The sequence below is a fragment of the Cebus imitator genome, unplaced genomic scaffold (assembly GCF_001604975.1).
Source record: "Cebus imitator isolate Cc_AM_T3 unplaced genomic scaffold, Cebus_imitator-1.0 Scaffold72, whole genome shotgun sequence".
Classification (NCBI taxonomy): domain Eukaryota; kingdom Metazoa; phylum Chordata; class Mammalia; order Primates; family Cebidae; genus Cebus; species Cebus imitator.
Genome location: NW_016107387.1, coordinates 1,482,720 through 1,507,849, shown reverse-complemented (window position 1 = coordinate 1,507,849; position 25,130 = coordinate 1,482,720). Strand labels below are relative to the sequence as shown.

Here is a 25,130-nt window from a genome sequence, read left to right as displayed (position 1 = left end):
GTATGAATAGGATTTTTCTCTATTATGCTAAGCATAATCATTTTGTAGTAAATGAATATGGCAATGTACTACATGAAAATTTATACGTAACTTAATTGTTGGTAGTTTAACAAACAGTTCTCTTCCTTGAGATCAGGTGGCACATTTCTCTATTAGGGATGAGGAGAGAGAGGCTTGGAGAGGTAAAGCAATTTTCCTAAGGTTATGTAACAGGTATGTGGAATTCTGATACAGGAACTCCTATCTGTTTAATCCAAAGTGCCTAGCATCCAATAATACTGCTCTTACTTGATATATAATGATAAAACCTTGATATTGATGCAATCACCTATCTTGTTCTGAGGATAGAGACTGAAGAAGCCACAACCCCTTTCAAGGAGCCAGCTGATGCCAGTGGGATGCTGTGGTCCAGGACACTGGGATGGGAGGGTGGGGTGGGCGGGGGTGCTACAGCTGATGCCTCTTGGTTTCCTGGTGGTGAAAGGGAAATGGAACGAGATATGAGACTGGCATCTAAGCTATTTTAAAAAGCTGTCTCAGACAGGTTGGGCCAGTAAACACAATGTCACTATCTGTATTGGTTCTGGTTACCTATTGGGTTTGGTAAAAATAAAGAATCAGACTTCCGCGAGGCAAGCTGTGCCTGGTTCAAAATCTGTTGTCAGTTCCTGTGTTTCAAGCTTAACCCTGAACCTCACCATTAATCAGGTGACCTTATACAGTTTTATCAGCCATGTATCTGCTAGCATAAATCTCCCTTCTGTGAATTCAGAACACTGATGCCTCACATTCACTAAAAATACAATGAGAGACAGATGCTCACTTTCTTTATTTGCTGTTATATTCTTGGTCCCACTTTGCCATTTTTAAAACAGGAAAACGTTTCCCTTACTCGAATGCTAAAGTGCAGAGCTGCTGGCGACGCAGTCTTCTCCCACCTCCGCTCTCCACTGTCCTTGCAAACTTTGGACAGAGGAAAAGGTGGGCTCGGGGGCGCGAAACTACAAGTCCCGGCATGCACGGCGCTCTCCGCACAGGCGCACGGGGACAGCCCGGCCAGCCGGCCAGCCAGCCTGCGGAGACTCCCGGGTCCCCGTGCTGGACTGGGACTGGGGGCAGGCAGCCCGGGCGGAGCGGGCCGGCGCCGAGGGCGGCCCCGGGCATTGCTCTGCCCCGGGCATTGCGCGGCGCGCGCGAGGGGGATGCGGCAGGAGGCGGCGCGGCGGGAGGAGGAGTAGGCGGCGGTGCCCTCGGGAGGGAGCTGCGCGCGGGCCAGACGGCTCCCGGAGGCCCCGCAGTGCCGCCGCCGCCGCCCGGGAGGCTCGGCGCGGGAGCCATGTAACCCTGCGGCGGGCTCCGGGCTGCTCAGTCCTTCCCCAGCTCCCGGGCTAGCGCGGCAGCCGGGCCACGATGAAGAAGCAGTTCAATCGCATGCGCCAGCTGGCCAACCAGACGGTGGGCAGGTAGGTCACCCGCGGGCACCGGGGCCGGTGCGCGCCCGCGAGGCTGCATCCGCCGGGGCGCGCAGGTGATGGAGCCCGCCCGGCCTCCTGTCCTCCTTCCTTCTCTCCCCGCCGTCCGTTCCCTGCGCCAGCTCCCCGCAGACGCCGCTGGCGGGCGCGACCCCCTCCTCCCTGAACTTCCCAGACCCCGCAGCCCCTCTCTCCCGCCGCCTTCTGCTCCGGGCTCCGGTTGCCAAGCGCCAAGTGTGACGCATCCTTTACCTGCGTCCCCGGCTGCCCCTTCGCTTCGTCCTCCCAGCCTTTCCCCGGACTCCCTGTTCCCTCTGGCCGGGTATCCTCCTGGAAACAGGTGTTTGCTCTGATTGTGCTGGAGGCAGCCGAACCGCAGTGGGTCTCCGGAGATCTCTTCCCTCCCCTCCCATGCGCCGAGTTCAGGGCTGCTCCCGGGTCCAGGGAAAGGGCCGGGCCTGGTCGGCCTGCCCCTCCCGCCGCGTTCGTTTTCAGGGAGTATGACTGTAGGAGGTTCTGGATCACTTTCCCGGCCGGGTTTCCTGAGGCGTTTGGTGGGGGGAAAGGTTGAGCGGTGGGAGAGGAAGGAAGGTACTGGTGGAATGGCGTTGCTGCCTGCTTGGTGTTAGGACTGATTTCAGTGGAGGGAGGGAGGCTGCAAAAAGGAGGCCCAAGTCCTCGGGAAGATGAGAGAAGCCGAGAACCGCAGCCAGGTAGGGGAAGGGGACAGAGGCCCCTCAGTCAGAAGAGTCAGGCCTGGGGAAACCACAAGACCCCTCCTGCTTCCATCACGGTGAAAATGGGCTACATCTGGACTCCAGGAGCGCCTCTGCGGGGTGCCAACATCTATTAAGGTTACATAAAAATCCTGGTGGTTCTCTCCCAAGACTAGACATTCTTTGAACACAGGATCGTTAGGTAGAGGGGATTTTTTCCTGGAACCTTTGCTCCTGGGGAGGGATTTCCGTTGCTGCTGTGGCAAAGGAATTCAGGTGTGCAGCTCTAAAGCAATCAGAAAGCAAAGAATCCGGCCTTGGGTGCAGTTTAAATGCAAGCTCAACACATCGAGGGCTTTCCACTAGGTTTACCAAGAAACCGAATACCTTTCTTGGGTGGGAAGTGGAGCCTGCACTGGCACCTGGTAGGATGGGGGTGGGGACATCCCTGGGGAATAGAGGACATCTAAACTCCCATCTAAACATACTGCCCTAGTTACAGTGGGCATTTGAGGGCAGGGATGCGGTGCCTTCTTATGCTTCCAGGGACTCCAGATGGTTTCCAAGTAACAATGTCTAAAATTGACTTGGATTCATTTTTCCTTCCCAAACACATGTGCTTTAACATGAGGGGGAATTTATGAATAGCAGAGTCAGATTAGCCCAGATTTCTGGCATGATATTGCCACAGATAGATCCTCACGTGGACTGCCTTTTGATGTGTTGGATGCCGAGATAGTGTTTCCTGGTATTGGTTGTTTAGCCTGGCAGTCAAGCCGACGCGTGTTTCATGTCTTGGCTTCTTCATCACCCTGCAGGCGGGCATTGGGTGTCACCTCAGACCAGCCAAGTGACCAGGAGGCCCCTGACACTAGACTTGCTTGCTGGTTTCTCTTGGTCTTGGGGTTTCTGTGCAGTGCTAGAATCTAAATGTTCAGAGCCTCTTTATGCCTCCTCCCTGGCTTTCCTGAAACACAATTCTTTTTTTCAAGACTTGTTTTTAAATGGGGGAGATTTTTGTGCCATGGCATCGTATCTTATTTTTCAGCCTCATCCATGGAGGGAATGAAGAATGGTGAGAGGAGGTTGGATTTCAGAAAAAGTGGTCTTATGTATTGAGAGCACGTCCTTGGAAGTCCAAGCAGCTGGTGACCAAGAGGTCCTTTCCTCTTCTTTGTTGGGACTCTGGTGGATGTTGGCATATGGATGAGTTCTGCCTCTTTCTCCGTTGGTAGCCATTGTGTTGTGTGCACTGGACCAGGTGAGGGCCAGCCTGTATCTTTTTGATGAAATCCAGAGCAAACCTTTTAAAGCGAAAACCAGTTCATGGTACCTTGCTGCTGAAAAGCTTCCAGTGATACCTGATTGCACTTAGCCTCTCACATCTTGCCGGGGTCCTACAGGACCATCCTTGGTTGGCCTTTCTTCTTAACTCTTTTTCTCCCCATTCTCATCTCTTCTACTCTCTCCACATTCATGGAGCTCTAGCCATGAGGCCTTTCTTGCCCCCAAAGCACTTAGCTTATTTCCATTTTGTTTTTGTTGTTTTTTCTCTCTCTGTCTCATTTTTTTTTTTTTTTTTTTTGCCTGGCTGAGGATGTCCTCCTTCCAAGTAGCTTTTTCTCATCATTTCAGTCTTGGTTCCAAGGACTTTAACAGGCCCTTCCTCCCCTATTTACCTCCAGCTAATCATTGTTCCATTTCTGGACAGCACTCATCACTGATTGAAATGCTTTAATTTTTTGTTTTCTTGTCTGTCTGCTTCCAGTAGAATATATTGATTGCTGTCGTATGCCTGTGTAGATAGCGCAATGCCGTTTAGTCTACTGACTCTCAATCGATGTTTATTGCCGAGATTAAAACAGTTTACCCCAGGGTCCGTGAGGGTTAGCCAGAGGAGCAGCATCTCCTCTATTATTGAGAATGTTTTGAGTCATGATCCTATGAGTATTGGGGTAAAAGAGTCCGTGGTTGCTTGTTAATTTCTTATATCAGTAGAAGCGCATAGGATTGGAATTTGGACTTCAGGTGTGCAGTTATAAAGCGCTTGATTTTTATCTTTGTGGTTTTTCTGAAGTTTTCCTCTTTCTGAGGGAGGACTAAGAAATGGACCTGAGAGTTGCTCTTCCTCACGGCTCACCTTCCCTAAGTTGCAGGTTCTGGAGTGAATATAAAACTTTAAGTCATTTTAACAATGTAGGAGTTGCCCTACTTAAACATACTCTATTGGGTTACTAGTACTCTCTCTTGAAGTGCTCACATCCAGGGCATATTGAGGGCGTCAGCAACTATCAAAAGATTTGGTAAAACCCATTGTATTTAACTGAGAAAAGTTGCAGCTCCTCCTTGGTCTGTTTCCCCAGCCTGCACATGTTCCTTCTGCTTTGAACTTTCTTCTTTCTGTCCCTTTGCTTCAATCTGTCCTTTGGGAAGCACTCCCTGGCCACTGTGTCCCTCATGGTTAGGACCACAGGCTTTCCACTGGGGCAGGTTTAGTTTGTTGCTGACTATGGAATCCTGAGTTTGATTCCCTGCACGTTAATTTTCTTCTTTGCAAAATGGGAGTCATCAGGATTGCACTGCGGTAATGTGGTATCTGCTGTGCTGATAACATGAGATAACCTCTGAAAAGTACCTAGCAGTGCTCTGCACTAGGAAATGCTTAAGAAATAACGAGCTACAAGTATCTCTGGGCAAATGTGACGACTGTTATTGAATTATATGCACTATGGCATGTGTATGTTTATTAGATGCCTACTGTGTGCCAGATACTGCTCTGGTTCAGGGAGTATGCAGTACAGGGTAAAGAAGGTTCCTGTTTGCTTGGAACCTGCATTCTAAAAGCATGCTGTGGTTATAGTGGTTCACTTGTATAATAATTTTTATCTTTTGTCATTTACTTTCCCCACCAGACTTTAAACTCTTTGGGGGCAGGGACCACTGCCCTAATGCTGCCCTATGTAGTAATAGGTCCTCTGCCTCTCTTTGGCAATGGAATGAGTAAGTGAACAAAAGATCCATGTGCTGTAGATAGAGGAGGATTATGAAGTAGTTCAAAGATGGGGAAATCTCCTGTTAGCATGTTTCTTTAATGTCGTGATGATGTTCAGAGGAGAGAGGAACAGCTGCACTGTTGGGCATTGGAAGGATAGAGCAAGATTTAAGGGAGAATTTAGTTCATGCCTGATTGATGGCATCATTTTTCGTTTTACCTTCAAGAGAGTCTAGTGGTTGCTGGAGTGAGAAGTATACTGAAAGGCACAGAGTGTTTTTCTTGGATGTGACATTTGGTTTGTGTTGGGTGGAGCAAAGCCGTGAGCTAAGATTTGGCACCCAAGAGAACCCACTAAGAGAAAGAAAATGGAAGAAGTAATGACACCTTGATTTGGTGAAAAGGACTTTTTTTTTTTTTTTCCGGTCTGCGCAGTGGGTTCATAGTGGCCCCAGCCTCAGAGGGCTGTCATGAGGTTGGAGGGGGCCTGGTCCACTGAAGTGCTCAACAAATGGTTGAGATGGTTCATTGTTACTTTTCTCCAACTCCCATTCAGTTTTCCAAAAATAATGTTGGCCTCCTAAGTAGAAAACGATTCTTAGAAATGATTTCAACAGCTACTGCCCAGTGATGGTCCAAGTGGGGTTTGTGCTCTTGTTTAAAATGGGTAATGTTTAAAGTATCTGAGAGGGCAGGCACGGTGGCTCACACCTGTAATCCCAGCACTTTGGGAGGCCGAGATGGGTGGATCACCTGAGGTCAGGAGTTCGAGACCAGCCTGGCCAACATGGTGAAACCCCATCTCTACTAAAAATACAAAAAAAAAAATTAGCCAGGCGTGGTGGTGCACACCTATAATTGCAGCTACTTGGGAGGCTGAGGCAGGAGAATCTCTTGAACCCGGGAGGTGGAGGCTGCGGTGAGCCGAGATGGCACCACTGCACTCTAGCCTGGGTGACAGTGAGACTCTGCCTCAAACAAACAAACAAATAAATAAAGTGTCTGAGAGTAGGTGAGGAGCTGTGGGGGTGTGGGAAGGAGAAGGCTGTTGGTTTGGGTTGAATTGTATGGATTTAGGGGCTATGAGTTGGGGGGTGAAGACGAACTTTTGTCTCTGGAGCCCTGCTTTCTATTCCTCGACTGCTTTGCATATACTGCAAAGCCGGCTTGGTTTCTGGTACACAGCTTTGCAAATATCATTGCTGCTGTGCAGCTCTTGGAACTGAGCTGCAGAGGCCCAGGCATGAGCCAGGGGTGGGGAGCCTGGGAGCTGGGTGCTGAGGCCGCAGCAGCCTCTAGGCGCACTGGTGCTGCAGACATTTTTGTTTGGACCAAAACTGCCAAAGTCAGTGAGGATCTTTTCCTTGAAGGTTTCCCTGAGACACTGCCCTGCCCTGTAGTAGCCCTTCTAAGAGCCATGACCCAATCAATAGGACATGAGGGAAAAATCAGAACCAATTCCAAATTTGGCATTGGACTGCTTTCTTTGTTCCTTCCCTTCTATTTCCTTTACTGTGAATTAGACCTGCCCAACCAACACTGGCCCTGCCGTGGGCTTCCTGTTAGCCCAGCAGGGCTGGGCAGACCCAAACCTGTACCCCAAGGAGCACTGTGCACATCGAATGGGTCTCAGAGCAAAGTTCTTCATTAGAGTTTTGTGGAAGCCCAGCTCTTACTGCTTGTTGTGCTGTATATCTGTGAGGGATAACAGACCCACTGATTTCTGGGCTAGCAAATCTGGGGAGAATATTCTTTGCTCTTATCTTCTAAGATCCTTACTTTGTGGGTCTGCCTGGGTTTCACCTTCTGCTGAGCTGTTCTCGGCAGTCAGCCTGAAGCTGCCTGGATTTCCTGTAGAATTCTGTTATCCCAGACCTGCAAGTCATTGTGAGGAAGGCATTCTCTTAAATAGCAATTAATCATTTTCCTTCCCATTTTGTCTCCATCAAAGAAATTTATCAGTGATTTTTTTTTAATGATGGGCAATAAGGACCATTTTTTTTCCTCTGGAGAAAGAGAATCAGTAGCCATATGAATATATGGGTAATTTATGGTCTCATTCCTTTTAGAGGGGATTAGTAAGTATCCCTTTTATTAATAAGAGCAGATTATTTCAAATGCTATTTGATAAAGACAGCAAATAATAAAATTATGCTTCAGCTCTGCGTGGATGTAGTTGTGGGTCAGACAGGAGGTTGAGGGGGGAGTCAGAGAGCCAGGGCTCTTCCCTTGGGTGCGGGGCATCCAATTGAGCTGGCACCTGGAACTCCACCGCCTTCGGGAAGCTTGTGGCTGTCTAGCAATTTCAAACTCTTCTTTCTGTCCAGGAAGCAGATGTTTTGCTTTCATTTTCCAACTTTAGAGCTTATTTTTAGAATAAATGTTTATTTTCCCACAGAATTCAATTTACTTTTTTTAACCTTCATTTTGGTTATATAAGTAATATTTGTTTATGGTAGAAAAATCATAAACTTATGGATGGGCAAAAAGGAAAACAAAATCACCTATAATCTCATTACTCAGAGGCCATAGTTAATATTTTGGATATAGTCTTTCAGTTTTTAATAGGTATATATGTATATATATATATATATATATATATATTCTTTAAAAAGAACAGAGACTATACTCTGTGTACTGTTTTGTAACCTGTTTTTTTCTTCATATTACATCTTGAATATGATCCCATGTCAGTAACTATTTATCCTCAGCATAATTTTTCAAGGCTATACAATATTTCACTATAGTTAACTCATTTTCTTTTGCTACTCACTTAGCGAATAGTTCTCATGAATTTAGTTTCTTAGGATGAAGTCTTAGAAGTGTAATTGCTGTGTCAAAGAATATATGAATTTTTAAGGCTGTGACTGTATATTACACACACACACACACACACACACACACACACACACACTCTCACACACTTTCACTGCATCCTTGAACTCCTGTGCTCCAGCGATCCTCCAGCCTCAGCCTCCCTAAGTGCAGGGATTATGGTATGTGAGACCACACCTGGCTCCCCTCTTTTAGTGAGGTTGAACATTTTTAAAGTTCTCTTGACATTAGTTGCCTTTTCCAAATTGCCTGCATATGTCTTTGCCCCATTTTTCTAAAGTTATGTTCACAATTGTTTTCTTATTGATGTTAAGGTAATTTTTAATATGTTAAGCATGTATGCCACACACATCTCCCTACAGGTTTTAAAAATTTCTGTGGCATGTCCTTTTTTTTTGGGCCATAGATAAATTTAACATTTTGTGATCTTAAGTCTATTGATTTGTGGTTTGTTCTTCAATGTTATGTTTGGGAATACTTTGCCCAGACACAGATTATATAAATATGCCTAATTATTACTATTTATAATAATTTCATTTTACCTTCAAATCTCTAATATGTCAGTCACTGATTTTGATGTATGACATGGCTTAGGTATAATACTTAGGTTTTTTTAAAAAAATTGATTACCCTGCTATTAAATTGAATAGTGTAATTCATACTCACCATATTGAAATAGAAGTATCATCATCATTATGTACTAAAAAATTTCGTGTACTATCTTTTTTTTTTTTTAGGATTTCTAGTTTGTTTTCTTGTCTGTTGGTTCTGGCAGGAATTTAAGATAGGCTCAGCTATCCAGATAAGCAGTGGTGGCTTAATCCTTATCATGAGACCCCATCCATTGGGTGGGAGTGGAGTCAGGCTGGACCCCTCAGCTCAGCTTCAACCAGGCCCATTCCTTGGTCTTTAGAGCTCAACAGCCTTTGCCTAAGGATCATGCTGTGTCTTACCCACAGTTAACCTCCAAATTGTTCCATTATGAAAGAAAGTTGATCAGTTTTCTTGACTGTGTTCATTTGTTTATTGTCTGTCAGTATTACTTTTTAAAAGCATATATTATGATGGAGAAAAACGGACATTTTAACAATATTGAGTATCATGAGAATTCTCATCTGGGAATAGGGTATGTTTATTTAAGTCTGTTTATAATCCTGTAAAGTATTATATAATTGTCCATTTTGCTCCTATACAATTTTGCTTTTACTTATAGGTAATTTGTCAGTGTTGTTACTGAAGCTTCAGTGATTTGAATCTTTTGTTAAATTATGTGTTTTTTCTTACTCTTTGTTGGTGGAATGTAGAAAAGTTGTTGATTTTTATGTAATTATTTTAACGGCCACCTTCACAAACTATCTCATTACTTTTAAATACTTTTTTTTTTTAATTGAATCTGGGGGATTTTCCAGGTAGACAGTAGTATCTTTTGCAAATAATAATTTTGTATTTTCCTCTCCAGTTTTTTTACTTATTTTCTCATGTAATTTGCATTGTCTAGGACATGTAGAACAGTGTTAAAATATTGTGGCAATATGTGGGCATTCATATTTTATTAACCTCAATTAAAATGCATGATGATTGATGTAAAATTTTGTTTTTTAATTATGTTACATATTGCATAATTTTCTTATTTCGCTTGGAGATTTTCATTGACATCAAAGTTAAATTTGATTTATCATGGCATTTGCAGATAATCACAATGTGTTTTTTTCTTTCATTTTAATATCACAATAATTTATTCCATATATATCTATTGGGTACTCCTATGTTCCAGGCATCATTGAAACATCAATGATAGAGTCAGCACCCAGGAGAGTCATGTGTTTTGGGTGTTGAACCTTGATAGATTTTCAAATATTGAACTCTCCCTGCCTTCCTACGATTAATCTTGACTAGGATGTGTTCATTTTTTTTCTATACTGCTTGATTTAATTTATTATTTTATTTAGGATGTTGGCATTCTACATTCATAAATGAAAGCATTTGAATATTTTTCCCCATGTCTGTCATGTTTTGTTAATTGTGTAAAATGAGTTGTCCGATGTTCTTTTTGTTCCTGTGGAATGGTAAGATAGAGAAGTATTCGTTCTTTGAAGATGGAAACAACTTTCCAAGGATGTTTTCTAGACAGTTTCTCAGATTTCTTGAATGGTTATTGGACTATTACGCTGTCTATCTTTTCTTGAGTCACTTTGAATAACATATATTTTTTAGAAAAGCGTTCATTATATTATGATTTTTAAATTAATTAAACTCTTTTTGAGTATATAATTGTGTTTCCATTGTCATTACTAATATACTCTTTTCTTTTTCCCTTTGAAAAGTTTTGCCCCAGAGGAAGTCTCTCCCTACCTTAGTCAGCTCTTAGCTTTGGGCTGTTCTCATTTAGATTTCTTTCTCATTAGCTTTTGATCAGCATGTATGTTTTCTACTAAACTCTGCTTTTTTTCAGATTTTTTCCTCCTGATTTCCCTGGGTGTGTACTTTGTTCTTTTCCCAGTCTTCCATCTTCCATGTTATATAAGGATAGGCTAGGCTCTGCTGTGATAACACATGAGCCCTAGAATTTCAGGGGCTTAACATAGAAAAAGCTTACTTTAAGCTCATGTGAATGTGATGTGAGTCAGGAGGATTCCCATGAACAGCTCTCCTCCTCCGTGTGTGATTCTGGAATCTAGTCTATCCATTTTCCCCTCCACCCCAATATCTCAGCATGTGGTTTTCAGTCAGTGCTAAAGGTAAAGAGAGAATATAGAAGGGGTATACTGGCTCTTAGATGCTGGGCCTGAAATTCACAAACGTCACTTATGTTCGGTTTTCATGGGCCAGTATTAGTCCCATGGATGTGCCTGGAGACAGGGAACCTCTACCCCTGTTGAATCTCCAGCAGTCTTCTTTCTCACCGCATCCACTGTGCATGACTGTTTTTTGAATCTACAGTTCTCTCTGCTCTGCCCTACCCTCCGATGTTCAGGTATGAGGAGGTCATTTATTGTCTCCATCACAGGAGAGTGGTTATAGATTCTCATCATCCTCCAGAATAATTGGTCAGCTCCTTCAGAGGGGAGCACTTTGAGGACAGCAAACTTTTGCTGATATTCTCATGACAAAATTATTATTATTATTATTTTTTGAGATGAAGTCTCACTCTTGTTGCCTAGGCTGGAGTGCAATGGCAGGATCTCAGCTCACTGCAACCTCCGTCTCCTGGGTTCGAGCTGTTCTCCTGCCTCAGCCTCCCAAGTAGCTGGGATTACAGGTGTGCACCACCATGCCCAGCTGATTTTTGTATTTTTAGTAGCAACAAGGTTTCACCATATTGGCCGAGCTGGTCTCGAACTCCTGACCTCAGGTGATCCACCCGCCATGGCCTCCCAAAGTGCTGGGATTATGGGCATGAGCCACTGTGCCCGGCCCAACAAAACTAACTTTTTATTTTAAGCCCTTTCTGCAATGGGGAGAGGAATAATGAAGAGAACAGAAATCCTACTGTGCTAGAATGCACCTACTGTATGGGATTATTGTCGAGGTTGAGTAAGAGAATAAATATAATATCCTTGGAATAACCCCTGGTTGTAATAATCACTCAATAAAGGACAGTTATTACCACTATTCCTTGCTGTGCTGAAAGTGTCTTTGACATGAAGCATTTATTTTGTTACATTTATATTCCTTATTACTTGAAAATTACATCTTGAAATTGATACCCATTTGTCTTCTTTTCCCAAATCAAACCCAGTTTTTCTGTATTTAGCCAAGAGCATGCCTGAAGGCAGTGGCTTGAGGTATCAGTAATCGTAATGGCTTCACTCACCGAATGTCCATTGTGCCTAATAGTTATTACATCACTTGATTTAAGTCTAGGTTAAGCTGCTGTAACAAAAGCTCCCAAATCTCAGCTGCTTACAGCACTGGCCAGTGTGAGGTTGGAGGCAGCTCTTCTGAGACCCAGGCTGCTGTGGGCTCAGTTCCACATATGGTTCAGTGATGGCAGAGGCAGTAAATTAGGATATGGTAAGTTATATTTATTTCCTGGCTCTGAATGTTTCTTCTGGAAATGATATCTGCCCCTTCTACTCTCAAAGTAGAGGCCAATCCTAATACGGGCCTGAAGGAATAGAGCCCCAGAAGCCACTCTCTGTGTCATCTGTTGCCAAGAACTGGGCTATGTAATTTATAAGCATTATTTTAATTGACTCATTGCAACATCTCTGTATTGGGTGCTATTTACAGCCCCATTTCACAGATGGGAAAATAGAGGCTAAAAGGGGCAGAACCAGATTTGAACCAGGGCCTGAGTAGGTCAATCATAGACAAATGCCTCTCGTGCTCCTCTCTTCCCTAATCTTGTTATTTCTGCTGCCTCAGAGTCCCTCAGTTACTTCAGTTTAGGTGGTTTTAGAAATGCTAATTAACTGCTCCTGACTTGAATAAAAATAAAAATGTCACATTCATTTAAGATAATTGAGTATCTTGTATCTACCCATAACCACAAGGAGCATAAAGTGAAATTTCTGCCGATAGAAGATTCTTTCACTTTGTTTTTTATTGCAATTTCAGCAGAAAAGTTAAGAGAAAGTTCTTTGTAGCTCTATGCTGAGAGACCGCAGTTTATCTGCAAAAGCCCTTACAGTCTCCTGTCTAACAAATTAACCAAACGAGGACCTGAAAACGTGCAGCCTAAGAAGGAAATGTGAAAAGTGGGCAGAGCTTTTAGCACTGGGAGTCTCGTGCACACTGTTGACTTTGCAGATGCGAGGGCATACTGGCTTGGTTTTCACAGATGCTATTTTTAAGTGTGTCGTCTGACGGACACTTGTGTGGTATAGCACAGGCCTTCCTGTTTAATCCTCCCAACAACTCTAAGAGTAGGTTCTGGTATTTCCCCCATTTTCTACACAGGTCTCAGAGCAGGTGAGTGCCTTCTTGCTACTGGTTGCATAGTTGGTGAGGGGGGTGGTTTGAGATGTGCTTCTAGAAATGCTGGCTCTGACACTGATCTTTTTCATTATGGTACTTTAATGACTCTGCAGTAGAGAAAGAAGCATAAAAAATTAAATGTCTAATATTAATGGAATGATTAAGTAAATCCTGGTACATTTACACAGTTGTAACTATTTGTGTTTTTATGACATTCAAAAAATGTTTAAGAGCTGAGAGACATATTTACAATAAGAAAACAGCATATCTAAGTGCATACGGGGTTAAGATTGTACAGTATTTTTAAAAATGCGTAGAAGAGACTGGAAGGAAATCAGGAAAGACTAGAAGATTAAGCATAAAGTTTTATCTCTGGGTAGGATTACGAGTGATTTGATTTCTGCTGCTTATGCTTTTCTTTAACTTCCAAATTCCTTAAAATAAATTTGTATTTTATTGGAGAGAAAAAAGCTTCCAGGACTCAAAGTAGACAACTGTAGTCAGAATTTTCTTAGAATGATATTTTATTTTTACTTTGGGGCCCTAAAATGTCTAAGTAGAAATACGTTGCAAGTTGCTTTGGCTCCTGCTTTTAAATGTGAGAACTCTCTTATCTTTAATGCTCTGGAAGGGACATGATATCAGATCTCATTTTCCAGGATAAAATAGTCTGCCATTAGAAAACGATATGCTAATAGGCTTTTAGGTCTCTTTTTGAGACTTGGTCTGCATGACACGTAGCTGAAATCTGCTGGTTCTCCCATGATTAGTTAGGGTTCTCTGGGTGCAGCAGCAGAAATGGGCTCTAGCTAATTTTAGCCAAAAAGGAATTTTTGGAAGGGTGGGGATGGTTAAAAAAATCAAAGAGAAGAGCTGGACAGTGCAGCCTGGGAGTGACCACAGACTCTCCCTGTGGCAGGACAATAGGACAGCCTCGTCAGAGGCCACTGGCAAACGGGTTGCTTCAAAATTGTTTTCTGTCATTGGGTCACTCAGGTGATTCACATGTGACAGTTTAGTTGGTTAAGTCTGATCTTCCCTTGGAAGCAATGAGAGAACAGGAATTCTGTTGATTGACAGTTCACAGTGACAGCAGTGGGGAGAGGCACAGCGCAAAAGGAAAGTCAGACTCTTGCCCCAAGGACAGGGAAGGGATGATGCTGTTTAACATATCCAGTTGTTGACCATGCTCTTTAATCAGTGACATCAAAGACCCCACCTTGATCAATTTGCCAGGGTTCTACGTATTGATTTAGAGTGTTTCCCGGCATTCAAAGAAGTTCATTTTTGTTTCTTTTTTTTTTTTTTATTTGGGACAAAGTTTCCCTCTGTCGCCCAGGCTGGAGTGCAGTGGCACAATCTCAGTTCACTGCAACCTCTGCTTCCCGGGTTCAGGTGATTCTTGTGCCTCAGCCTCCCAGATAGCTGGGACTAAAGGCATATGCCTCCATGCCTGGCTAATTTTTATATTTTTAGTAGAGATGGGGTCTCACTATGTTGGCCAAACTGGTCTTGAACTCTTGACCTCAAGTGATCTGCCTGCCTCAGCCTTCTTTAGTGCTGGGATTACAAGCGTGAGCCATCATGCCTGGTCTCAAGGAAGTCCATTTTTATCTCCTACCTATCCAGTTGGCTCATGACTCTATCCCTGAATTATATTTTATCTGTTTCTCCTTTTCAATTTATTTAAATTTTATTTTAGAAACAGTGTCTCACTCTGTTGCCCAGGCTAGAATGCAGTGGTGTGATCATAGCTCGCTGTATCCTCGACTTCCTGGGCTTAAGTGATCCTCCCCTCTAGGCCTCTTGCTTTTTAAATTTCTGTATCTTAATTATAGTCGCCTTCTCTGGCTTTGCCTTTTGCAGGGACTCCTTTCCTTGTATTCATGCTCTGAATCTCTTCTCCCTGTGACTTCCTGCAACACAGACCAGACCATATGTTTGAATACATGGACTGAAGAATGTAATTTTCCTTCTTTTTCAAGTTTTGTTCTGTGGGGGAAAAAAAAATCCTAGCGCTGTTGGAAATACTGCATACTATAAATTTATCTTAGAAATTTACAATCTATATTTGTATTTAAGGCTCTAAAAAGTTCTGCAGTTAAGAAAACTCGTGATCGCTTGTATCTCTTGGATTGCTTTTGGTTATAATAACAGATGTCATAATTCAGAGTGGCTTAAACAATAAGGGAACTTTTATTCCGATGATAGGGCATCCAAAGATAGGAAGAGTCCAGGTGCCTTGTGATGAGGTCACTTGCTGTCTTCCTCTCCGTTTTCCTTTGCTTTGCCTTCATCTGTGTTTTGGCCTTTTTCACCGTCAAAATACATTAATGGGTGCTTGCGGCAATTCAGGTGATTTGATTCCATGTTCACAAACCAAAGAGGAGACAAAGAAGCAGCACAAATGGTCCTGATTATGGAATAAGAACACTTTGCTCTAGTCTCGGCCAATTTATTTAACATGTTTCCTACTGACCATTAACACATGCTGGAGAGAGGGGTTGCAGAGGGCTGATGGCACCCATGCTTCTGTCTTTGAAGCCATCACTGGCAGGGAAAGTAGGATTATGAAGACTGGCTTAGATCCATCAAGACACCATCTGCAGTTGGAGGTAGGGGTAGCCTCCCCTAAATCAGGAGACCTTCATGGTGGAGGGATGGATACCTGGGCAAATCAGAGTTCTCATGGGAAGGAAGGAGGAGGAAAGCATTCAAGTAAGCAGCCAACACTATCCACTGTGACTTGATTTAACCCAGCCTTTTGAGCATGAATAGTATTTCTCGTGGGATACTCATTCTTCAAACTAGAGTTTGTAGGATGTGTCATGGAGTTTGTTCTTCAGTGAAGTTCAGGTATTCCCCTTTAGCATTCAACACTTTGACCTTTGATCAAGCTGTTGCCTCCCCTTTCCATTTATCAAAACTGTTCTTTCAGATTCAAGAAAGAATCTGCTGGTTCACACTGAGGTATAAAACTTGGTGTATTGGGGCCAGGCGTGGTTGCTTGTGCCTGTAATCGAGCACTTTGGGGGGCTCAGGGGGGCGTATTGCCTGAGCTCAGGGGTTCGAGACCAGCTTGGGCAACACGGTGAAACCCCATCTCAACTAAAATACAAAAAAAATCAGCCAGGCATGGCAGTGTGCACCTGTATTCCCATCTGCTCAGGAGGCTAAGGCAGAAGAATTGCTTGAACCCAGGAGGTAGAGGTTGCAGTGAGCTGAGATTGTGCCACTGCAGTCCAGCCTGGGTGACCGAGTGAGACTCTGTCTTCAAAAAAAACAAAACAAAAACAAACAAACAAAAAAAACTTGGTGTATTGTATTCTGGTTATACTTCTGCACACATCTCTCTCGGGTACTAGTCTATAAATCTCCATCACGGTGTCTGGAATGTAGACGTAGAAGAGGCTTAAGAACTGTTTATCATATTCATTCTCAGAGTGCAGTTCGGACATCCCCTATTCCTAGTCTCTCCCCGTGATTGTTTCCTTCTTTCTGCTTCCACAGCACTCTGCTCATTTTCTTACACCACTTATATTTTCCTGCCTTGATTTTTAGTTGCTGTCAGTTCTGTTTTCCTTACTCAACTAGAAGCTGTGTGTCTTTGCAGGGATTGGGGTTTCCTCATCTCTGTGTCTTGACTGTGTTGTCCACAGTGCTTTGCAAATAGCAGAAGCAGGTCTTTATCAAGCCTGTGAAAAAGACACTATATGTGATGCTCTAAAAAGTGTCAAAGACAGATATTTGTATGGCCACTAAATTGAGGTTTTCCTAGCTAAATATGTTTCTGTTGGCTTAGAGTCATAACTTCATAGTCTCCAAGATTTTTCTGTACTAACAGGAATCTGACTTTGGCATTAGAATTATTAACAGTTCTTAGTATAGTATCTTTATCTCCAAAGCATTCTCAAGCCATACCTGTAAATTGCATAGTCTCATATGCTAAGAGGAGTGTGTAAGACAGGGTAGCTTATTGAGTACGGATGTCCTTCATTGAACAGGTATTTGTGGACTGCTAAACTGTCCCAGCTTGGCTCTCTGCAAAGGGGATACTGAGAATAACATGCAGCATGTTTTTGAGGGAGTGCTCTTAGCATCAGTACCTGTGGAAGGGAGTGAAAGGAAGCAGGACTAGGCAGAGGGAGTTGAGCTGTGATACAGTCTCCACAGAGGTCTCAGCTGGTTCCATGTTAGGGATGAGTTCAGAGTTATCCTGAGTTGGGAAGAAGGTAACTGAAGTTTTTTTACCTCTTCATTGATTAGTCATTGCTTGTAGGCTTCCCTTGAAAGGTGGCGTGACCTTCAGCAGAGGCAGTGGCAAAGGGCAGATGACCAAGGGTGATCATCTGACAGCATTTCTACCTAGCAGTTGGATAATAAGTCCTTCATTCCTGTAGGGGAATTTGGTGTCCACCCTATCTTCTGTGTTCTCAGTCCTCTGATAGAATTATGAGGGTGGTTAGAAAGCAATTAAATAAGCCATTAAAATAGAGGTGGTATCTTTGATGGTAGATGAGTTGTTCATGGCATGATGAATATAATTGAGTTTGGCTATAATGGGACCTGAAGGAGGAAGCATGTTAGCAGGCTAAGGAAAGTGGGAATGGCAGGTGTGATTGCCAAGGGATATAGAGTGTGGCTCTTTCAAGAAAGTAAAATAAATTATTTATGTCTGGAATATCATTGGGAGTTGGGGTGAGGCTTGCAAATAGGATGACCATCTCATGTATTATACAAACTGTGACCATTTTGGAGAGTGATTGTGTAATAATGCTGGAGACAGCAGGTGAAAACCTGGGCAAACTGTATGGTCGCCCTACTTATAAGACATAGTTATGCAGATTTGGATTCCATCTGAGAACCAATGGTAAATTACTGAGTGGCCATTTGACTTCTCTCCATAGTTTTTGGTTATGAATATGGATTCTGATGTCAGACTCCCATAGATGCATATTTTGGCACTATCACTTACTAGTTATAAAACCATAGACAAGACAAAGAGGTTTAATTGACTCACAGTTCCACATGGCTGGGAAGGCCTCACAATCATGGCAGAAGGCAAAGGAGAGGCAGAGGCATGTCTTACATGGCGGCAGGCAAGAGAGTGTGTGCAGGGGAGCTTCTCTTTATAAAAGCCTATATGGTTTTGTCAGCCTCAATTTTCTTATCTGTAAAGTGCAGATAATAATTCTATCTTATGTTCAAAGATAAACTCAGGCACATTTAAATTTTCATGACTTTATTTAAGTATTTAGGGTTTCATGAATTGGGTAGCACCAGACCACCAGTGGTTGAGGGATTTATTGAGAGGGGTAAGGGGGAAACTTTTACAAGGTGTCATGGAAGCAAAACAAAAAATATTTGATTGAAGTGGAAAGTCTGGTTAGAGCTAAGTTTCTGTTTCTTGCTTGGTAAAGTCTCCAGTTGGAGGTTAGTTGATGGTTTCAGATTGGTAAGCTTAAGTTTCATTGTGTAGTTTATACTGGGTTGAGTTTCAGTTTGCTTACATAGGAACCCAAGGCATGGGAGCCATGTTGTCTCAGCCTAATGGCCTCCTAATTAATTTTATTGACACTTACATGCATTAATACACATAAAGTGGAATTGAAACATTGAATCAGAGCAGTGCTGAGCAGAGAGGAGGGCTGAGGAATAGTTCCTGGGACAGAGTAAGTCCTCAGTGACTGTGATTGGCCATTGTTATTATTTTAAATGGGAATAGCAAGGCCAGGCTTGGGTTTTAGGGTGATTACTCAACAGAGGGGAGAACCAGATGTAGGGGATGTATTATTCTGTTCTCACACTGTTAATGAACACATACCTGAGACTAGGTAATTTATAAAGGAAAGAGGTTTAATTGACTCACAGTCCCACATGGCTGGGGAGGCCTCACAATCGTGGCAGAAGGCAAAGGAGAAGCAATGTCTTACATGATGGCAGGCAAGAGAGTTTGTGCAGGGAAACTATCCTTTATAAAACCATATCTCGTGGGACTTTTTTACTATCATAAGCACAGCATGGGAAAGACCCATCTGCATAATTCAATTGCTTCCCACCAGGTCCCTCCCACAACATGTGGGAATTATGGGAGCTATAATTCAAGATGAGATTTGGGTGTGGACACAGCCAAGCCATATTATTCTACCCCTGGCCCCTCCCAAATCTCACGTCCTCACATAAAACCAACCATGCCTTCCCAACAGCCCAGCAAAGTCTTAACTCATTTTAGCATTAACTCGAAAGTCCATAGTCCAAAGTCTTATCTGAGACAAGACAATCTCTTCCACCTATGAGCCTGTAAAATAAAAAATAAGTTAGTTACTTCCTAGATACAATGGTTACAATGGGGGTACAGGCATTGGTAAATATACACATTCCAGATGGTAGGAGGTTTTCAAACCTCAGTTCTTGATTTCTGTGCACCTGCAGGTTCAATACCATGTGGAGGTTGCTGAGGCATGACAGTTGCACCCTCTGAAGCCATAGCCCAAGCTGTACATTGGCCCCTTTTAGCCATGGCTGGGATATAGGGGAACCAAGTCCCAAGACTGTACTAAGCAGTAAGAACCTGAGTCCAGCTCATAAAATCATTTTTTTCTCCTAGGCCTCCATGCCTGTGATGGGAGGGGCTTCCTTGAAGACCTCTGATATATGCTGTAGACATTTTCCCCAAGTCAAATGTCTTGGTGATTAACATTTGGCTCCTTGTTACTTATGCTAATTTCTGCAGCCGGCTTGAATTTCTTCTCAGAAAATGTGTTTTTCTTTTCTAATGCATCATCAGGCTGCAGATTTTTTGAAATTTATGATCTGCTTCCCTTTTAAACATAAGTTTCAATTCCAAACCTTGTCTTTGTGAATACATGAAACTGAATGTTTTTAAGAGCACTCAAGTTACCTCTTGCTTTGCTGCTTAGAAATTTATTCTGCCAGATGCACCAAATCATCTCCTTCAAGTTCAGAGTTTCACAAGTGTCTAGGGCAGGGGCAAAATGCTGTGAGTCTCTTTGCTAAAACATAAAATATGAGTCACCTTTATTCCAGTTCTCAATAAGTTCTGTATCTCCATCTGAGACGGACAGCATTTGGTCAAAGCCATTCAACAAGTCTCTAGGAAGTTCCAAAGTTTCCCACATCTTCCTGTCCTCTTCTGAGCCCTCCAGACTGTTCCAGCTCTGCTTGTTACCCAGTTCCAAAGTCACTTCCACATTTTCAGGTATCTTTACAACAGCGCCCCACTCCTGGTACCAATTTACTATATTAATCTATTCTCATGCTGCTAATAAAAACATATCCAAAGGAAAGAGGTTTCATTGACTCACACTTCCACATGGCTGGGGAGGCCTCATAATCATTGTGGAAGGTAAAGGAGAAGCAAAGGTGCGGCTTACGTGACAGCAGGCAAGGAAGCATGTGCAGGGGAACTCCCCTTTATAAAACCATCAGATCTCATGAGACTTATTCACTATCACAAGAACATCATGGGAAAGACCCACCCCTATGATTCAGTTACCTCCCATTGGGTTTCTCCCATGACACGTGGGAAATATGGGAGCTACAATTTAAGATGAGATTTGGGTGGGGACACAGCCAAACCATATCAAGGGAGAAGACTGGTGCCAGAGTGACTAGGTAGGATGTGATACTATCAACCAGGAGACTATTTAGGCATTCAAAGTGAAATAATGATAAAAGTGAAATAATCTGATCCAGATGACCATTTGTGGCTATGAGGAAAGGAACCATGGAAGGGTCTCATCTCAGAGATAAAGGCCATGGTGGAATATCAGGGAGCAGCAGGAGATAAAGCTGCTGCTGGGGTTGGTCCTTTGGCAAAGGGTGCTTGTGCCAATCACTGAGAAGAACGCTGTGAGAAATGCAAGGGGAGAAGCCCAGAAAGGCAGGTGAGATAAGGGGCTGGAGCTTGGGAGGGTGATCTAGGGGATAGTGGGGAGCAATCATCAACAGGTGGGTGGATTTGAATCAGGGCAGTGCTGAGCAGAGAGGAGGGCTGAGGAATGGCCTATGGGGGCATTAGAAAATACTAGGTGTTGTGGAAGTAAAGGGAAAATACTGGTAGCTCCCTTTTAGCCTAGGGCGTTACCTATAAGGGAAATCCTTGTTTGATCCACTGTGTTAGTTTCCCAGAGCTGCCATACAAATTGCCACAAACTGGGTTACCTAACAACAAAAGTTTATTGTTGCACAGTTTTGCAGGATAGAAATTTGAAATCAAGGTGTCAGCAAGGCTGTGCTGTCTCTGAAGAATCTAGGGGAGAATCTCTTCTATGCTGTATTGTGATAAGGAATATCTTGTCTTGGTTCCCCGTTTCTGGCACAAAGCTTCAAAAATCTCTGGGATAGCTTCAGTGGTAGGAGTGTCTTTATTAGGCAAATGAGGTGACTCATAATGGGGGGTTAGAAAGCTTGAGGATAAGGACTGGTCACCAGAAGGAACAACTGTGTGACTAATGGGTTAGAACTTTGAGCCACCCCAACTTCTGGGGAGGGGAGAAGTGGAGATCGGGCTCAGTCCTGTGGCCAGTGACTTAATCAATCATGCGTATGGGCTGAGCTCTCTGGACATTGAAGCTCAGTGGGGCTTTCCATTTGGCGAGAGCACATTGATGTGTTAGGAGGGTGATGCACCTGGAATCCCATGAGCAATCCCCCTCCACTGCACCCAGATCTTTCCCTGTCTACGTATCACTTTCACTTGGCTGTTCCTCACTTGTGTCACATACACTTGATCCTTGAACAAGGAGGGAGTTAGGGAGACCAACCCCCTGTGCAGTCGAAAATCCAGGTGTAACTTTTGACTCCCCCAAAATTTAACTACCAGTAGCCCCTGGTTGACTGGAAGTGTTAAGAATAACACAAACAATCAGCTAACCCATATTTTATATATTATATGTATTATATACTGTATTTGTACAATAAAGTCATCTAGAGAAGAGAAAATGTTACTGAGAAGATCTTAAGAAAGAGAAAATATATTTACCATTCACCAAGTAGAAGTGGATCATCATAAAGGTCTTCCTCGTCTTCACGTTGAGTAGACTGAGAAGGAGAAGGAGGAGAATGGGTTAGTCTTGCAGTCTCAGGAGTAGCAGAGGCAGAAGAGGTGGGGAGATGGAAGAGGAGGCAGGACAGGCAGGCAGGTGTAACTTTTTTTTTTGAGACGGAGTTTTGCTCGTCGCCCAGGCTGGAGTGCAATGGCGCGATCTCCGCTCACTGTAACCTCCGTCTCCTCGGTTCAAGTGATTCCCCAGCCTCAGCCTCCCAAGTAGCTGGGATTACAGACGCCCACCACCATGCCTGGCTAATTTTATACTTTTAGTAGAGATGGGGTTTTGCCATGTTGGCCAGGCTGGTCTCGATCTCTTGACCTCGTGATCTGCCTGCCTCAGCCTCCTAAAGTGCTGGGATTATAGATGTGAATCACCATGCCAGTCATTTGGTGTAACTTTTATTGGAAAAGGTCTGTGTATAAGTGGAGCTGCACAGTTCTAGCCTGTGTTGTTCAAAAGTCAACTGTATATACATCTGAAATGGGGCAGTTTTGTGAAATACTCTGTCCTTACTGGGTCTGTGTTAAGTCTAGGTAATTAGTGTCAGCACTGAATCGAATTTTAGGACACCCAGTTGATGTCAGAGAAGAGTATTGGAACAGGCATATCTTTCATTTAGTTTCCAGTGTTGGCAGCAATCCTTAGTTTTCTTTGGCTTATAGGCACATTCCTTCAATATCTGCCCCTGTCATCATGCATGTTCTCCCTGTATGTCTCTGTGTCCCTTCTCCTCCTCTTAAAAGGACATATATCGGATTAGAGGTCTACCTTACCCTCAGTACAACCTTCTCTTAACTAATTACATCTGTAATAACACCCCTGTTTCCAACTGTATTCACATTCTGGGGTTCCTGTGATTAGGACATCATATATTCTGGGGGACACAATTGAACCCACAGCACCCGTGAAGCACACATTTCTCATTCAACAAACAATGCTTTTTCTGCCTGCTCTGTGCCAAGGTCAGGGGTGGGGAACATGAGACAAACAAACATGAGTAAGTCTGATAATCTTACCCTCAAGGGGCTTATATTCCAGTAGGAAAAGTCAAATCTAAACACATACTGCTGATAATTTGAGGCTGGGTTTTTTTTTTTTCTGTTTTGTTTGTTTGTTTGTTTGTTTGAGATGGAATCTCGCTCTGTCTCCAGGCTGGAACGCAGTGGTGCAATCTCAATCTCGGCTCACTGCAACCTCTGACTCCCTGGTTCAAGCAATACTCCTGCCTCAGCTTCCCGAGTAGTTGGGATTACAGGCACACGTCACTATGCAAAACAATTGTCATGTTTTTAGTAAATAGAGGTTTCACCATGTTGGCCAGGATAGTCTCGATTTCCTGACCTCGTGATCCACCCACCTCAGCCTCCCAAAGTGCTGGGATTACAGACATGAGCCACCATGCCTGGTTGAGGCTGGTATTTTCTTATGCCCTAAGATACTATGATATGCTACAGTAATTGGGAGGCCAGAAATATCACTAATGGCTTAAGTAATCAGCCAGGATTCAAGGAACAAAGGTGATTTCAGCTGGACTTTGGAAGGGTGCTTGGGATTTCAACAGATGGAGATGAGGGAAAAATACAAGTGAGAATTTAAGATAGCAAAGTACACGAAAGCAAAGGGGTCATGCACATCTAACCTGCATCTGGATGTGTATATAATTTACTCCTGGCCAGACATGGTGGCTCATGCCTTTAATCCCAGCACTTTGGGAGGCTGAGGTGGGTCAATGAGAAGGTCAAGAGATCAAGACCATCCTGGCCAACATGGTAAAATCCTGTCTCTACTAAAAATACAAGAATTAGCTGGGCATGGTAGCACACACCTGTAGTCCCAGCTACTCAGGAGGCTGAGGCAGAAGAATTGCTTAAACCTGGGAGTTGGAGGTTGCAGTGAGCCGAGACCGTGCCACTGCACTCCAGCCTGGCAACAGAGCAAGACTCCGTGTCAAAAATAAATAAATAAACAAAATAAAAAAAAAAAGAATTTATTCCTCAAAACATTACTAATGTATTACATAGGTTATGAGACATCTATAGATGAATTTGGCCGAAATCAGATCCAAAGGCACCAATATGTAGCCATCTCCAAGTCACACCTACAGGGGAACAGAACAAGATGCACAGCGTGGTATATGTATTTGATCTAATTTCTGTAAAGAGAAATAATTTCTGTATGGGGGGGTTAAATAGGTTCACAGACACACGTGGTTAACATGCTCACAAATGCATAGATCTCTGGAAGAATATAAAACGTTGTGGACAGTGCCTCTCGATGACTGGGGCACAGGGAAGAGAAGCAGACTGCGTTTCTCACTGAATGCGTGTGCTACTTTCAGCTCTTTTTTTAAACAAGTTACTCTTCTAGCTGACCTCACTTTGGCATTTTGAAATACCTTAACAACTTGGAAAATCACAGTCATACGGTGTTCTATAAAAAAGTCTCTGCTTATCCAGAGTATTGCCTTTATTGATCTACTCACTCAGCAGTGGCAGGTCCCAGGCAAACTTGCTAGGGCCCTAGGGTAATGGACCTTGGTTTACTTACCTCCTTCTCACTTTTGGCCAGTGTTCCAGTCAGGCCAGGCTCCTTCGAGCTGCCCTGCACCATGCTGCCCACGATACATTTTATGTTATGAATTTACTTTGCATGCTCTTTTTCTAATCTATTTCCCTGGGCAGGGGTGGGAGAGGGTGAGGAGAGCCGGTAAGGAAATTGAACAGTTTTCTCACAACAATCTGGCCCTATTGGTCAACCACGATTCCAGAATATTTACCACTTTAAGATGTGTGAACAGTAAAGGAGGTTTTTTTTTTTGTTTTTTTGTTTTTTGTTTTTTAGAAAGAGAAAGAACAAATCAAAAGTAAAAATAAGGAGAGAGCAGGAGATAAGGAAGAGAGAAAAATGAGAGGAGTACCTCAATGGAGGAGTGTGCTAGGTAGACATGAAAAATTAAAACCACTAAAGTATTTGTTATATGTAATGTGGGAGTGCAATATAGGTGTGCTTGTCTATATGCACATAAACATGCATATATGCATAAGAATACATATATTTCTATCTACATATGAGCTTTATTGTCTTTTAGTGTGGCCTCTATTCAATTAAAGACTTAATCTGG

The 25,130-nt window shown here is 43.3% G+C and overlaps 1 protein-coding gene across 6 annotated transcripts in view; it reads left to right on the top strand.

Moving 5' to 3' along the window:
* Positions 1–1,066: 1,066 nt before the first annotated feature.
* Positions 1,067–25,130, top strand: part of ARHGAP44 (Rho GTPase activating protein 44) — a 219,697-nt gene continuing 195,633 nt past the window's right edge. For 3 of the 6 annotated variants that reach the window (XR_005200822.1, XR_005200821.1, XR_001826152.2), the window contains exon 1: positions 1,083–1,463. Coding sequence is in view for 2 of the 6 variants with exons in the window: in XM_017531386.2 (XP_017386875.1) it covers positions 1,411–1,463 (53 nt within the window). In the remaining 4 variants the exon portion in view is untranslated. Of the gene's footprint in view, positions 1,464–25,130 lie in introns of all 6 variants that reach the window. The other 3 variants (XM_017531386.2, XM_017531385.2, XR_005200823.1) reach the window with 2 other exon arrangements.